The 12812-nt window shown below is 32.3% G+C and overlaps 6 protein-coding genes across 6 annotated transcripts; 3 read left to right on the top strand and 3 right to left on the bottom strand.

Moving 5' to 3' along the window:
• Positions 1-953: 953 nt before the first annotated feature.
• On the top strand, positions 954-2180 carry TVAGG3_0325610 (ribosome biogenesis; the record flags this gene model as incomplete). Its single annotated transcript, XM_001325884.2, has 1 exon — positions 960-2156. The coding sequence occupies one exon, from the start codon at positions 960-962 to the stop codon at positions 2154-2156; it is 1197 nt and encodes a 398-aa protein (XP_001325919.1).
• Positions 2181-2480: 300 nt separating this feature from the next.
• Positions 2481-4109, top strand: TVAGG3_0325600 (rRNA processing; the record flags this gene model as incomplete). The annotated part of the gene is made up of 1 exon (XM_001325883.1): positions 2486-3982. The coding sequence occupies one exon, from the start codon at positions 2486-2488 to the stop codon at positions 3980-3982; it is 1497 nt and encodes a 498-aa protein (XP_001325918.1).
• A 430-nt stretch (positions 4110-4539) lies between these two features.
• On the top strand, positions 4540-5817 carry TVAGG3_0325590 (proteasome-mediated ubiquitin-dependent protein catabolic process; the record flags this gene model as incomplete). Its single annotated transcript, XM_001325882.2, has 1 exon — positions 4544-5680. The coding sequence occupies one exon, from the start codon at positions 4544-4546 to the stop codon at positions 5678-5680; it is 1137 nt and encodes a 378-aa protein (XP_001325917.1).
• A 1732-nt stretch (positions 5818-7549) lies between these two features.
• On the bottom strand, positions 7550-8670 carry TVAGG3_0325580 (cell division; the record flags this gene model as incomplete). The annotated part of the gene is made up of 1 exon (XM_001325881.2): positions 7663-8670. The coding sequence occupies one exon, from the start codon at positions 8668-8670 to the stop codon at positions 7663-7665; it is 1008 nt and encodes a 335-aa protein (XP_001325916.1).
• A 330-nt stretch (positions 8671-9000) lies between these two features.
• Positions 9001-10065, bottom strand: TVAGG3_0325570 (armadillo (ARM) repeat-containing protein family; the record flags this gene model as incomplete). The annotated part of the gene is made up of 1 exon (XM_001325880.2): positions 9001-9924. One exon carries the CDS (start codon positions 9922-9924, stop codon positions 9001-9003), a length of 924 nt encoding a protein of 307 aa, XP_001325915.1.
• A 144-nt stretch (positions 10066-10209) lies between these two features.
• TVAGG3_0325560 (von Willebrand factor A domain-containing protein 5A family) lies at positions 10210-12631 on the bottom strand (the record flags this gene model as incomplete). Its single annotated transcript, XM_001325879.1, has 1 exon — positions 10338-12599. The coding sequence occupies one exon, from the start codon at positions 12597-12599 to the stop codon at positions 10338-10340; it is 2262 nt and encodes a 753-aa protein (XP_001325914.1).
• Between the last annotated feature and the right edge of the window lie 181 nt (positions 12632-12812).

Below are 12812 nucleotides of genomic sequence, written 5' to 3'. Positions count from 1 at the left end.
TAAATAAACTTATGTCTGTCTCAATGTTTTACAATTGAAGGGATTAAACCTTTTATTGGTCGCATAGTTAATATTTTATCTAACTTTTCAGAGGAAATTTTAAAAAATTGACATTGAAAATTTTATGGAGAAAGCTCCGGCCACTGTTGCGATCGGAAAAGATCGAAACATATTTTTTTTAACAATTGATAACAGAAAAGGGCTTACTCATCTAATAATAAATGAATCTATGAAATCCCTTTGGTCCAAGTATGATATTGATCTAAGTAGATCTATAATAACCCGTTATAATGATAATTTCACTTATAATATTAAAACACCGGAGCGCGAATTCACAATAACTTTTCAAGATATCAAACATTCGGCCTATTTCTCAAAAATTTATCAGGATTGTTCAAAAATTTCTCAAGACAAATCTGTTGTTGAAAGTCTTGACAACCAAATGAAAGGTGCATGGCCATTTCCAGTCATGGAAAGCTTTTGATTCTCCATTTCTATTTTCAATTGTCTGACATTTCATTTTCCACGAAGTGGATCTCACTGCGGTGCTTCTGTATTATGCAATTTATGTGTTTGACTAGTTGGCATTTTTATCATTTTGATGTCATAATTTAATTTATAAAAGATGCCAATTCTTGCTTTCAAACACCCTTGTGTTATGTATTTTTAAAAACTTTCTTTCTAAAATTCTTATATTTCAATAATTGTTTTTTATTTATCAAAGTTACACTATTTCAACCTTATAAACGTTAACTTTAGGAGCTATGAAATTGTGTTTAAAGAATGATTTTAGAATATTCAAAGGGGTTATTTTTCATGGACTTGAATCTTTGATCTTAGGACTTTAAATTAAGCGGAAAATAGTTTTTAAACTTTAAAACATATAAATTTACTATTATTTTACCTGTGTATTTTGATTTCCTGTAAAAATTTTGTCTCATTGGCTTTATAAAATCCGGATGAGTTTAAAAGCTTTGAAGGTTGAGAAGGCCCCAAATCATGAAAAGTCACTTGTTGAAGATATTGCTGAACAGCAGAACCCATTCGTCGTTCCAAAACAAAGTCGTCAAAAACAGAAAGTTATTACTCAACATTCACTTGGATCTGATATGACAAAGAAAATCTTAAACACTGCTTTAGATCAACTTGAAGAAGATAAGGTCGTTGAGGATGTAGAAATCGCTCTTCCAGAAGCAGAAGAGGATGAAGATGATTCTGAAAATGAAATTGTCGTTGATGTTGAAGAAAATGACGAAGAAGCTAAACAATTATTCGAACTTTTCAAGGCCGATGTCGTCCAAACATCAAACAAATTAAATTCTACATTAGAAAAAACAGCACATATATCCGATCAAAGTGTCGTTGAAATCTATCAAAAGCTTGGTGTTTTACTTAGAAACTACAAGAGTGGAAAGCTTCCAAAGGCTATTAATGTCATTGCATCTCAGAATATTCCAGATTGGTTCGAACTTTTGCAATATTCAGAGCCAGAAAACTGGTCTGCCAATGCAATCAAGGAAGTTACAACATTATTCGCTCAGACATCCTCTGAAGCACGTTGCAACAAATTCTATCGCGAAGTTTTACTTGAATATATCAAAAACTTACTTGATGACAACAAGAAGCTCCCAAGAAACGTTTGGGATGCCCTTGTAGCAGCTGCTCGTCGTCCAAAGCCATTCATTTTAGCCTTAATGATGCCATTGGCCGCTCAAGATAATTGTTCTCCAAAAGATGCTAGAGTCATCTCAGCCATGGTCAACAGAGTTAAGCTCCCGAACGATCTCGTCAACTCCTTCCTTGTTTGGCTATGCGAAGGAAAGCCAATTACACTTCCAAGAACAATTTTCGTTATCAGATTCGTCCAAAAAGGAAAAGTACTTGCAATCAGAGCTGTTGATGCTGTATACGGATACTTCATGCAGTTTGCAGCAGAAACAGAGCAACAGCCAGTAATTTGGCACAAAGCTCTTAAAGATTTCGCAAAACATTACGCAAGGGACTTAACTCAGGAACAAAAGGAAATCATGGTTGGTGATTTGCTCCAGAAGCAGCACAAATCTGGTATAACCCCAGAAATTAGAGAAATCATCATGAAATCTCCAACTCGCGAAGAAGGAGCGGTAGATCAGTTACCAATTGCTGCATTAGAATAAAGAATACTTATATTTTATTTAGAGATAAATGAAATTTGTTCTTTTTTAAAAAAATATTTCATAAAAATCTTAAAATTACCTAAAATTACTGAATAATATAATAACTATACATAAAATAAAACTATTCTGTTGATATAATTTTCCAAAAATCTTCCAAATTTTTTTCAAAATTCAAATTTTCAGATTCATATCAACATTTTTTCTCATCAAATTATTTTATTTGAAAAAAATTTGGAAATCAATTAGCATCACTATAAATAGTACATTCATATTTCAACAAAATTTTATTTTTGAAAGAATCAAAAATGTCTTTTTAAAAGGTGACAAAAATGCACGAGCGAGAGAAAAGACCACATTTAAATCAGGAACAGGCTGATTTCTTCTCACGCGCTATGGAAGCTTATGCAGCTGTCAAAGGAACAGAAGCTGCAGCCGATTTTTTTGGTCCAATTAATCAACAACTCGAAGGAAAAGAAGTTCTTGTTGCAACACACAAAACAGCATCTCGATTTTTAGATAAGTATATCGCTGAATGCCCTGTTGAGTCATTACATCATCTTCTTCTCGCTTTTAGCAAACATATGTCAGATTTATGCTTTGATGCAAATGCATCACACAGTGTTGAAAATCTTTTCATCCAGTGTGCACAATTCATCGATAACAAAGACTTTAAACCATCTTTCCAAGAATTATTTGCTTCAATTTTGGGAGAATTAAAGTCATATGCACCAGATCTCAGTGAGGATAGATACGGATCCCATGTTATTCGCTCTTTGATTACTCATTATGGTGGTTTTAAGTCAATGAACCAACATATCGATAAATTATGTCGCCAAATCATCCAAGCAATGCTGAAAACACCAGATTATACCAGATCACCCCACTTTTCCGCTGTTCTCCAAACAATTTGCACATTAGAAAGCGATAAATATCCAAAACTCATCAATTACCTTGCCAGATCAGTTCCATTTACATTTGACTCGATCAGAGACAAGTCTTCATCACATTTGATCGAAGAAATCCTCAAACTCAACGTTGATGAGCCTAAAAAAGTCTTATTCGACAATGTTTTCAAGACAGACGCTTTGAAATGTGCCAGAGATAGACAAGCGAACTTTGTTTTACAGAGATTCCTCGAAAATACACCAAAAGACTTCATTCCAGAATTATGCGACCAATTACTTCCGAATTTCGCCTCTTTACTCGACGAGCGCCCCGAAGTCATCAATTCCCTTGTCAGTGCTTGCGCCAGATTGAAGTTTAACCAAGACAAAATCGCCCAAGAATTGAATAAGTACAGAAACAACAGAAATCTCATTGATTCTTTATTGTCAATACGCAGCCAGAAGGCAGGAGCCATGATCCTGCAGAGCGTATGCAGATTCGAGCAGAAACAAGCTGATCCAATCGTTGGAGCCATTTTGGATATGACAGATGACAGATTTAAGGGTCTCTGCCTCGATAAAAATGGGTCTTACATCATTACAGAGTTCCTGAAGTCACAAACAATCAAACCAGGAGCCAAAAACAAAGTTATCAGGAAAATGCTCCCAATTTTACCAGAAATTTCAGCCAATAGAATCGGATCTTACATTGTTGAGGACGCTTTCAAGGCTGGAGACATGAATTCAAAGGTAGATATCTGCGAAAGACTGATTGAAGCTCAGATGAAGGACAAAGCTCCGAATGTGTGGAGGTCTTTGAGAGTGGACGCTTACATGAACAGACGCGGTCAGTGGGAACACGAAATTACTACTGCGGCCAAGGTTGAGAAGGCAATGAAGGAATTCGTTGACGATCCTGTTGCTCCGGCCAATGATAAGTGAATAAATAGAGATATAGATGTTTTATCATTATAATTTAAAATTATTAATTATTTCTTTTCTAAAAATTGTTAAAAATATAATTTTATTTAATTCAAATCATCTTAATTCATGAAATTTTACTAAACACACAAGAAAATATATACATATTTTCTATTAATGACTTCATTTTCAAGATATATTTTTGATGAAAATTTTATCTAATTCATTTTCTTCTATCCTGAAGAAATATTAGTTTTTATGAGAATAAATTATAATTGCTCATACATATTTCAATATTTTTATTAATTTGCTTAGATTTAGAATTAATTTATTGGAATTTTACAGCGAGGCTCTTAGTATTGATATAGTTATTGCATTTTAAGAAATTTTACATAGTCAATTTGGATTGGTTTGAATTTTTTTTGATGCTTGGGATTGAACAAAATTTTTATGATTGGTTATAAAGGAAATTAAACGTAGTTCATAAAGTGTATTCAAACGCTGCAGCCAAAAATCATAAATTTCCGGAAAACTTTCCAGAAGTTAGTCGAACAAACATGTTCAAATTTTTCAAATCTAAAAATGAGTGAGTCATCGCCTCTTGATTCATTTCCAGACTTAAAAATAGCAAATATTCACGAACAATATGCCCACACCAAATCAAACGAAGACTTTACAAGTTTAATGAGCGAAATCAAGAAAAATAATATGTTACCATTCTATAAATCTTTAGCTGCTGAATATGGCTGGACTGTTGACAACGATTTCGTCAATGCAGCCACCGCTGCTAACCAAGCCGAGCAATCTAAGCTTGAAGTCGCTCTCAATGACGCAACAGAAAATCAATCCGAAGAAGATGTTCGTGTTGCCTACCAAAATCTTGCTTTATTCTTCATCCGCATTGGTGACTTTGAGAATAGCAAGAAGAGATTAGCAGATCTCTTAGCTCATACTGTTGCTCTCGGTCAAAAGATTGATGTCGTGTTCTGCCAGATGCGCGTTGCTTTCTTCTTCAAGGATTTCTCAACATTCAACGATCTCAACGATCAGGCACAGGCTTTCATCAAAGATGGCGGTGATTGGGAAAGAAAGAACAGATTAAAAGTTTACGAAGGCTTAAGCCTTTGCGCTAGAAGGAACTTTATTGCTGCTAGCCAGTTATTCATCTCTACAATTTCTACATACACAGCTACAGAACTTTTAACATATGATGAGTTTATTTATCGTACAGTTGTTCTCGCGACACTTGCTTTGTCACGTGCCGACTTCGGAGCCAAGATTGATAAGGCTTTGGAGGTCCGCGCTGCTGACGAACAGACACATAGATTATTATCTTTATACCACTTGAATTACAGGGATTTCTTCGATGCTTTGGCCGAAGTAGAGAATACATTGACCTGCGATATTTGGTTCTCCCAACATATTTCTTATCTTATCAAGGAATTACGTGTACGCGCTTATTCTCAGTTCTTGGAACCATACCAGGCCCTTCAGATCTCAGCTATGGCCTCCGCTTTCGGAGTTACAGAGCAGTTCATCGAAGATGAAATTCGCAGATTTATTTTCTCAAGAAAACTTAACGCCAAGATTGATAGAGTCTCCGGAACAATCCATACAAACCCACCAGACTCACGTGCCGCAAAGATGAGAGAGGCACTCAAGCGTGGAGAAGTTTTGACTGCAAGACTGCAGAAACTCTTACGCCTTTTGTCGGCTTAAATTGCTTTTATATATTCATAATAATTTAATTACCCTTTTTTTATATTTACAGTTTTTTTTATTGAGATAAATCATAATAATTTTAAGTCTCAATTCAAACAATAATGAGAAATGTCACATAAGATATTGGATAGAGGATTGTTTTTGTTAAAAAAAGTTTTATATAATATTTTGATATTTGAAATCAATACAATCTTCACACAAGATACCTGAGCATTTATTTACGAATCTCTTCTCTATAGGTATTTTGCAACAATCAATAGCAATAATTTCATTATGAACAAAATCAGAAATTTGATGGGAAAAAGGAATTTGTCTAGAGAGAAGTGATTTAGCACATAGTCATACGCTAACTATATTTACCGGATCTTATGTGTCCACACCTCAAAACAAGTCTGGTGGCAATTTTACTCAGATTTAAATTTCCATATGGTTCTATATGATCCAAGGACGAAACTAATGTGTCTTTCATCATAGCATATATAGTATTGAATATTTTTTTTACAAGGATATGTTTTTGCAAAGATATGTTTTTCATAAAAAAAAAATAAGGAGAATTGTTCAAACTTAACCTAAAATAGCTTTTACATATCCATAGAAATTATATCACAAAGTGTAGTGCTTCAGATGAGCAAATCCTTTTATAGCAGGATTTAAAAAGATGAATAACGAAGTAAAACACAATAAAAATAGTGTTTAGACAAGGTTTAATGCCAACTTCATATTAATAATTTCATTTCTGATTCAGGAAATCGGAATAGATTCTCATTGAGAATGTTAGAAATCTAAATGGATATTTTGTGACCGAAATCAATGACACTAAGTGGGTGAGAATATTTCACCATCATGTGGGTTCTTTGTTCCCTACTGACAAATATCTCGCCCGAAAACAAATTTCATTTATAAATGAAAGGGATAAATTTAGTGTCCTAGGTTACCTTAATGATATATTCCTAATTAATGGTGTGTTCAACTTCTTATTTCATTTTCCTGATGATTATCCCGAAGATTTTTTTTATTTTAATCAAAGTTCCAATCCAATTTATTCATCACATGTTTCAGACTTTTCAAACCATCTTATAATTAAAAAATGCGAAATACTTACAGATCCAAATTTTAATTTGACAGGATTAGGTTTCACAACAACAAATTACACATATCTTGATGGTAACATTCATTCATGGAATTATTGGTATTCAGTTGGAGCAAATTCATATTATCATAATAAAGTTGGCTCAATTCCAGGACCTCCTTGCTTTGATTTATATTTAGGTGTTTCTACAACTAATCTATGGATGAGAATACAAAACTACAATGATATTCGATACCTTCGTTCTCTATGCCATTTGTCAATTCGAAATTGCTATTGCGCAACCTTTCTTAATCATATTTTCACAATATTATATATTCAAACTATTGCTTCGTAGAACTTTCAATACAAAAATTATTCTTCAATGAAATATTTATGGTTATACTCCACATCGATATGCATCATCAAAAATTCAGCTTGAATTTGATGGAAAGCTGATCTTAAGACAATAAAATTTTGGTTTGACTCCTCTCATGAGTGCATCTAATAAATTTATCTTTGAGGCACTCCACGAGCTTAAAACATATATATTTATGAATATCAACTCCAGATATGCTATTTTTTACTTAAATACTATATATTTTTCTAATACCGACAGAAATAAGTCAACTTAAACAATTTGGAATATCAAAATATCTAAGAGCATAGTTACGAGATAATAAGCATACAACTCTCTAGCAAATATGGGACGGAGACTGGAATGAAAATAGAAGAAAGTAGTCCACATACTTCTAAATTGTATTAAAAATCGTATTAGGATAAAACTAACAAATAACAATTTACAGTACAAAACAAAATATTATTTTAACTTGATAGCTTTGATTATTAAATAAAATTCAAAATTATTTTTTCAAAACATAAAGAATAAGAACGAAACATTATGCGATGCGACTTAACATAGTTTTTTGATTATATTAATTAGATCTCTTGAAAAATTAACTTGACCTGGCTTAAAATGGTCCATATATTTCTGATATGTTGCTCCTCCTTTGCTTTCTATTAATTCGCATACTGTACTTAACACACACTCTGCAATAACAATGATTACTTCGAAATCATTAATTTTCAAGTATTTTTTGAGTGTTTCGATGGGTGGAATATAATTTAGAGCTGTATAAGCAACAAGTATAATGGCAATTGCAACTTCCGAAGGGAGGCAACAGGATAGCATAAAATTATTCAAAGATGATTCACAAATAATGGAAGAAATATCTTGAATCGTGGTATTTGAGCCGATTATTGATAGATATCTTCTAAGAAATCCTTTGTATGTTGGAAAGTTAAGTTGAAAATTGAGTATTGTAAAGACTTCTGTTTCTAGTGAATAAAATTCCGCATTTGTGTATTTTATGTTGCATAAATCTGATAATTCTGAAACATATGGAATTTGTATCTCGTTAACTTTACAAGACATCCAATAACAAACGGCACCAAGAAGTTGAAGTCTGTTTTTTTCAATTTTCTTGTTAGAAAGGTATATATCGAGATATTTAATTGCACTATATAGCGTATCATTAGAAAATCCATAGTCATTATGAACATTTATCAGCCATGTAACAAGAATTTTCCTCATTTTAGGTGTAATCTCATCCTGGACCTGAGAGAATGTATCTAGATTACACACAAAGTCAGCTTCTGCATTGTAATCGTTTCGAAATATTATCTCTGCGTATCTCGAGACCGTAAGAGGCTTGTGAAGATTTACTAGATCAACATGTTGAAGTTCTATTGAGATATCGTTATTTTCAATATCGTCATCAATTTCTGGATCGGAATATTCATCATCTACCGAGATAACAGCCTTTTTCGGGAACAAGGAGGATTTCTGAGAGTTACCCTCATTAGAAACCTTCACATAATCATTTGAATTTTGATTCTTCTTTGTGATTTTAGGTTTCATATGATTAAATTTTTAAACGTGCACCCCAAAAGTGACAAAATTATTGATTTCAAAAACCACAATTTTTCAAGTTAAATAACACAAAATAAATCAATTTAATAAGAGTTTAAAGGGCAACAATTAATATTCTAGAAGTTCTTAATAGAAAGAATAAGAAATCATGCAAATTAAACACTTTTTATAGTCATTCCGTTTCAATTCAATGAGTCTTTTCAATTTTGAGATTTAATTTGAAAGTCATAATGGAGAAACATAATCCAAATTATTCATCACGTCAATTCGTCAAAAATAACAAATATGTACAAGTGTTTATTAAACAAAAAACAAGGTTTAATCTTGATTAGTGTTTTTATCGATAAAATCTCTAATTCTCTGAGCATGATATCTCTTTCCATCATCATTACCATTAATGAACTCATTCAGCGCATTATCCAAATTATAATCTGAAAATAATTCCAAAATTTGTTCTGTGTAATTGTTCTCTTCTGAGTATTCTGTCATTTTAATAATCAGTGATAGAATCTGGACAACGCAGCTACATTCATTATTAAGAATTTCAACTAATTTCTCAAATAAATCTACAGCTAAATTAAAAACTTTTTGATGGGAATATAAGTACATTTGAAGTAGAAATGTAATTGCTTTCGCAGTTTCTTTGAAAGAAGATTCATTGATTGTATTAGCTAAAATTAACAAAATTTTATTGATCGAATCTTCAGAGAAGGAAACACAGCACACACTTGACATAATAAAGGATGCATTAATTGCTTTTTGCTTAACAGTTGGATTCTGGGCGCACATTAAATAAAATATTTGTTTGTAGTTAAATTTATTGATATCAGCACGTTTTTCAATAAGCCTTCTTGCTAAATTTAATGCGCTGATAACAGCACAGTTTTTTGAACATTCTAGAAGAATATTTACTTGTGTAAAAAGTTCATCTGTGAAAAATTCCGTTGGAGAAAGGTCTGATCGTTTAATTATTTTACTTAATGACATTGCGCATGTTGATATAGTTTTAAGTGTTAAATCGTTAATTTCGTGTGTAATAATGAAATTATAGACTGGTTGGCGGTATTTATCATAAAAAAATTTCATTAATTTGATGAAAATACTTCCTGCGAGAGCTTGTACTTTCGGATCTGTCGTGTTTAGCATATGTTCTAAAAATTCATCTCCCTCAACGAATTGATTAAGGATTTCTAAGCTCTGAACACAACATAAGGATCTGCTAATAAAACGAACACTGTCCATATCAAAGGAACCCCTTTGTTTGGCTTGATAAATGAAATTTTCCGCATCTTCAGGAGAAGGAATATCCTCTTCTCTACACTCGTGACAATCTGAATTTTTGCAAGAGACAGATTGACATGGAGGCTCTTGAGTATGTTTTGCTGTCCACAATTTTCAAAAATTGAATTTTTTTTGCTGTCAAATTTAATTTTATATTGATTGTCATACATTGGTATACAAATATTTTATCATAGAATTAACATCATAAAAAGGGAAAATTTCCTACATCTCTTCTCAAATCAAACCCAGAATCGGGAAATTACTCACTTTTTAGTTTCTCATATTTACACATAATTAGACCTTTGCACAAATCGATTTTTTTTTACAAAACTATTCTCAAAATTTGGAGTTTATATTAAAAATTTTTATAAAGGTTAATTTTGGCGAATCATTGCATCCCAATTGAGGTTTTTGTCTTGATTACCTAGGAATGACACGGCTTTCTTGATCAATAAAGAATATTCACCCAAGTTATCTTTGCAAGTTGATCTGATATATGCAATAGCTGCAACTGTTGATGCGACTTTATGTCCATACTTTGACTTAATTCCCTGATCTATTCCATCAAAGTCGTTCCATGATCCATCAACATTTTGATTAGATATTAAGTATTCGCATTCTTTTGAATTTATTTTATGTGATGCTTTAGGAATTGCTTCAGGCAATATTATTTCTGGAGTAACTTCATAGGATACTGCCTTTGGTGTTCCTTCTGCCCATGAGAAGATGAATAGGAATATTTCATAAATCAATGAGATAATGCAATAAAACATATCAAATTTGCAACCTTGAAAATGATATGTTTGTTTGGGGACAAATGGTTTGATAGAATAAGTGTCATTTACAGGATTAGATTGACTTGTTTCAGGACTTTCAGATTTTGGAGCTGAACTAAGAGAACTGATGGAGTTTGATGATTCGATTCGGTTCTGATCGCGAGGGAATGAATCAGGTTTAATAGGATATTTATAAAGACTGCGATTCTCATCGGATGATTCTGGTGCAATCGAACAATTAACATGTTTATGACCTGATTCGAATTGAACTCCACCGAATGATGTGAATTCCGAAAGGACACCTGAATCAAGAGACAATTCAATACATCTCTCAATGATATCATCTTCACGGTTTTGTGAATACATTGTTTCAAGATCATTGATCACATTTCGACCAAACAATTGTTTCATTCCAATATTTTCTTTGCATTTTGAAACTGGGATAGTAAATGTAACTTCTTTATTATCAATACATCCACTTATCGAAACATTTTCGACGAAAGGTGACTTAATTATAAAATTCTGTGAATTCATTGCAAACAAAGGAGGACATGTCAAAGGCCACATTTCTGAAGGAGCCTTTTCACCTTTTATGCATACATGCATCATAGCATAAGAAATTGCTAATCTTAATAATTCAATGACTTTCTCGTTCATATTTTCATCTTCGTCATCAATAAAGATGTATCTGCCACTTCCATTTCTAGCAACATCTATAATTAGATTTCTATCTGCATCAGAACCAATTCCAATTGTAAATACTCGGAAGTTATCTCTATTTGCTTGGACCATTGCACAAATCGAAATGCGATCATCTTCTCCATCAGTCAATAAAAACACTTGTTTTATATAATCTTTTTTTTGGGGATGCTCGGAAATATACTTCAATGGAGAAATCATATCATTACCACACATATCTGCATCGATAAGATCAAGTTGATGCATTGCCTTTGACATATTTTCATCTGTGTAATCACATGGCTCAAGGGCTACTTCAAATTTAGTGCCAAATTTGATAATTGAAAATCTACAGCCAATTGGAAGGGAATGCAAAAGTACATTTAAACAAGATTTAGCATTTTTAATGCGTGAACCATACATAGAACCTGAACAGTCAATAATGAAATAAAATTCCGTATTTGCTTGAACTTTTCCTTCAAAAAAGGTATATGTACTAATTGAAATATAGCCATCACTTGAAATAGCAATGCTCTTATCTTTATCTTTGATACGTGCTTCAATGATAATTGAACGATCATTTGGATATGTTTTTGTAACAAATGTAACATTATGAGGATCAATAACATTCATGGTACCTTTGGCTGAGACAATTATTTCTTGTATTTCCTTTTTAGTCTTTATTGCAATTGAAAATTCGAAATTGTCAGGAATATCATCCAAAAGGGAAATTTCAAGATTTTTATTGATCAGAGGGAATTTATAGATATATCCATTTTCATTGATCTGGGCCATGAAAGAAACTTTAAGATGAACTTCAACTGTTTTCTTTGAACCAACTTTTCCCAAAACAAATGCATTAAAACCTTTTCCATCAAAATTACCGTTATCTTCATCTCCTTCTTCCTCGAAAGAATCCTCATCCAATTCATTATCTTCATGACCATCACGACATATTTGTGGTTTGATCTCTTTCTCATCAATAATGAACAGCTGATCATAAGTACTAAATTGAGGATCATTGGGCATTAAGTAAACAATTTTTGCATCTTCTCCTGTATCATTTGTAAAAACTTGTTTAATTGTGAATGACAGAAATGTATCCTGTTGAATACCACTAATACGAAGACTTGTATATGAAAGTTTTCTCCACTCATTAAGAGCTATAGCACTTCCAAACATATTAGGAAAATGAAGTGTCAAAAAAATTAATCTTTGCCTTCAAATTTTCTTTCTTTTCATCAAAATTTGAAAGAAAATATGAAGGTAAGAATCTTCTCAATTTTTAAATATTCCAGAAAATGAAGATAAATAAACCATCAACATAGCGAATTATTTATTATTGCATTCTAAATGATGCACGAAACTGCTTAATAAATCCAAAGATTCATTTTT

Source organism: Trichomonas vaginalis, chromosome V (genome assembly GCF_026262505.1).
Source record: "Trichomonas vaginalis G3 chromosome V, whole genome shotgun sequence".
In the NCBI taxonomy this organism is placed as follows: Eukaryota; Parabasalia; order Trichomonadida; family Trichomonadidae; genus Trichomonas; species Trichomonas vaginalis.
The sequence above is the reverse complement of the archived record's forward strand: the minus strand, read 5'-3'. Positions and strand labels throughout refer to the sequence as shown.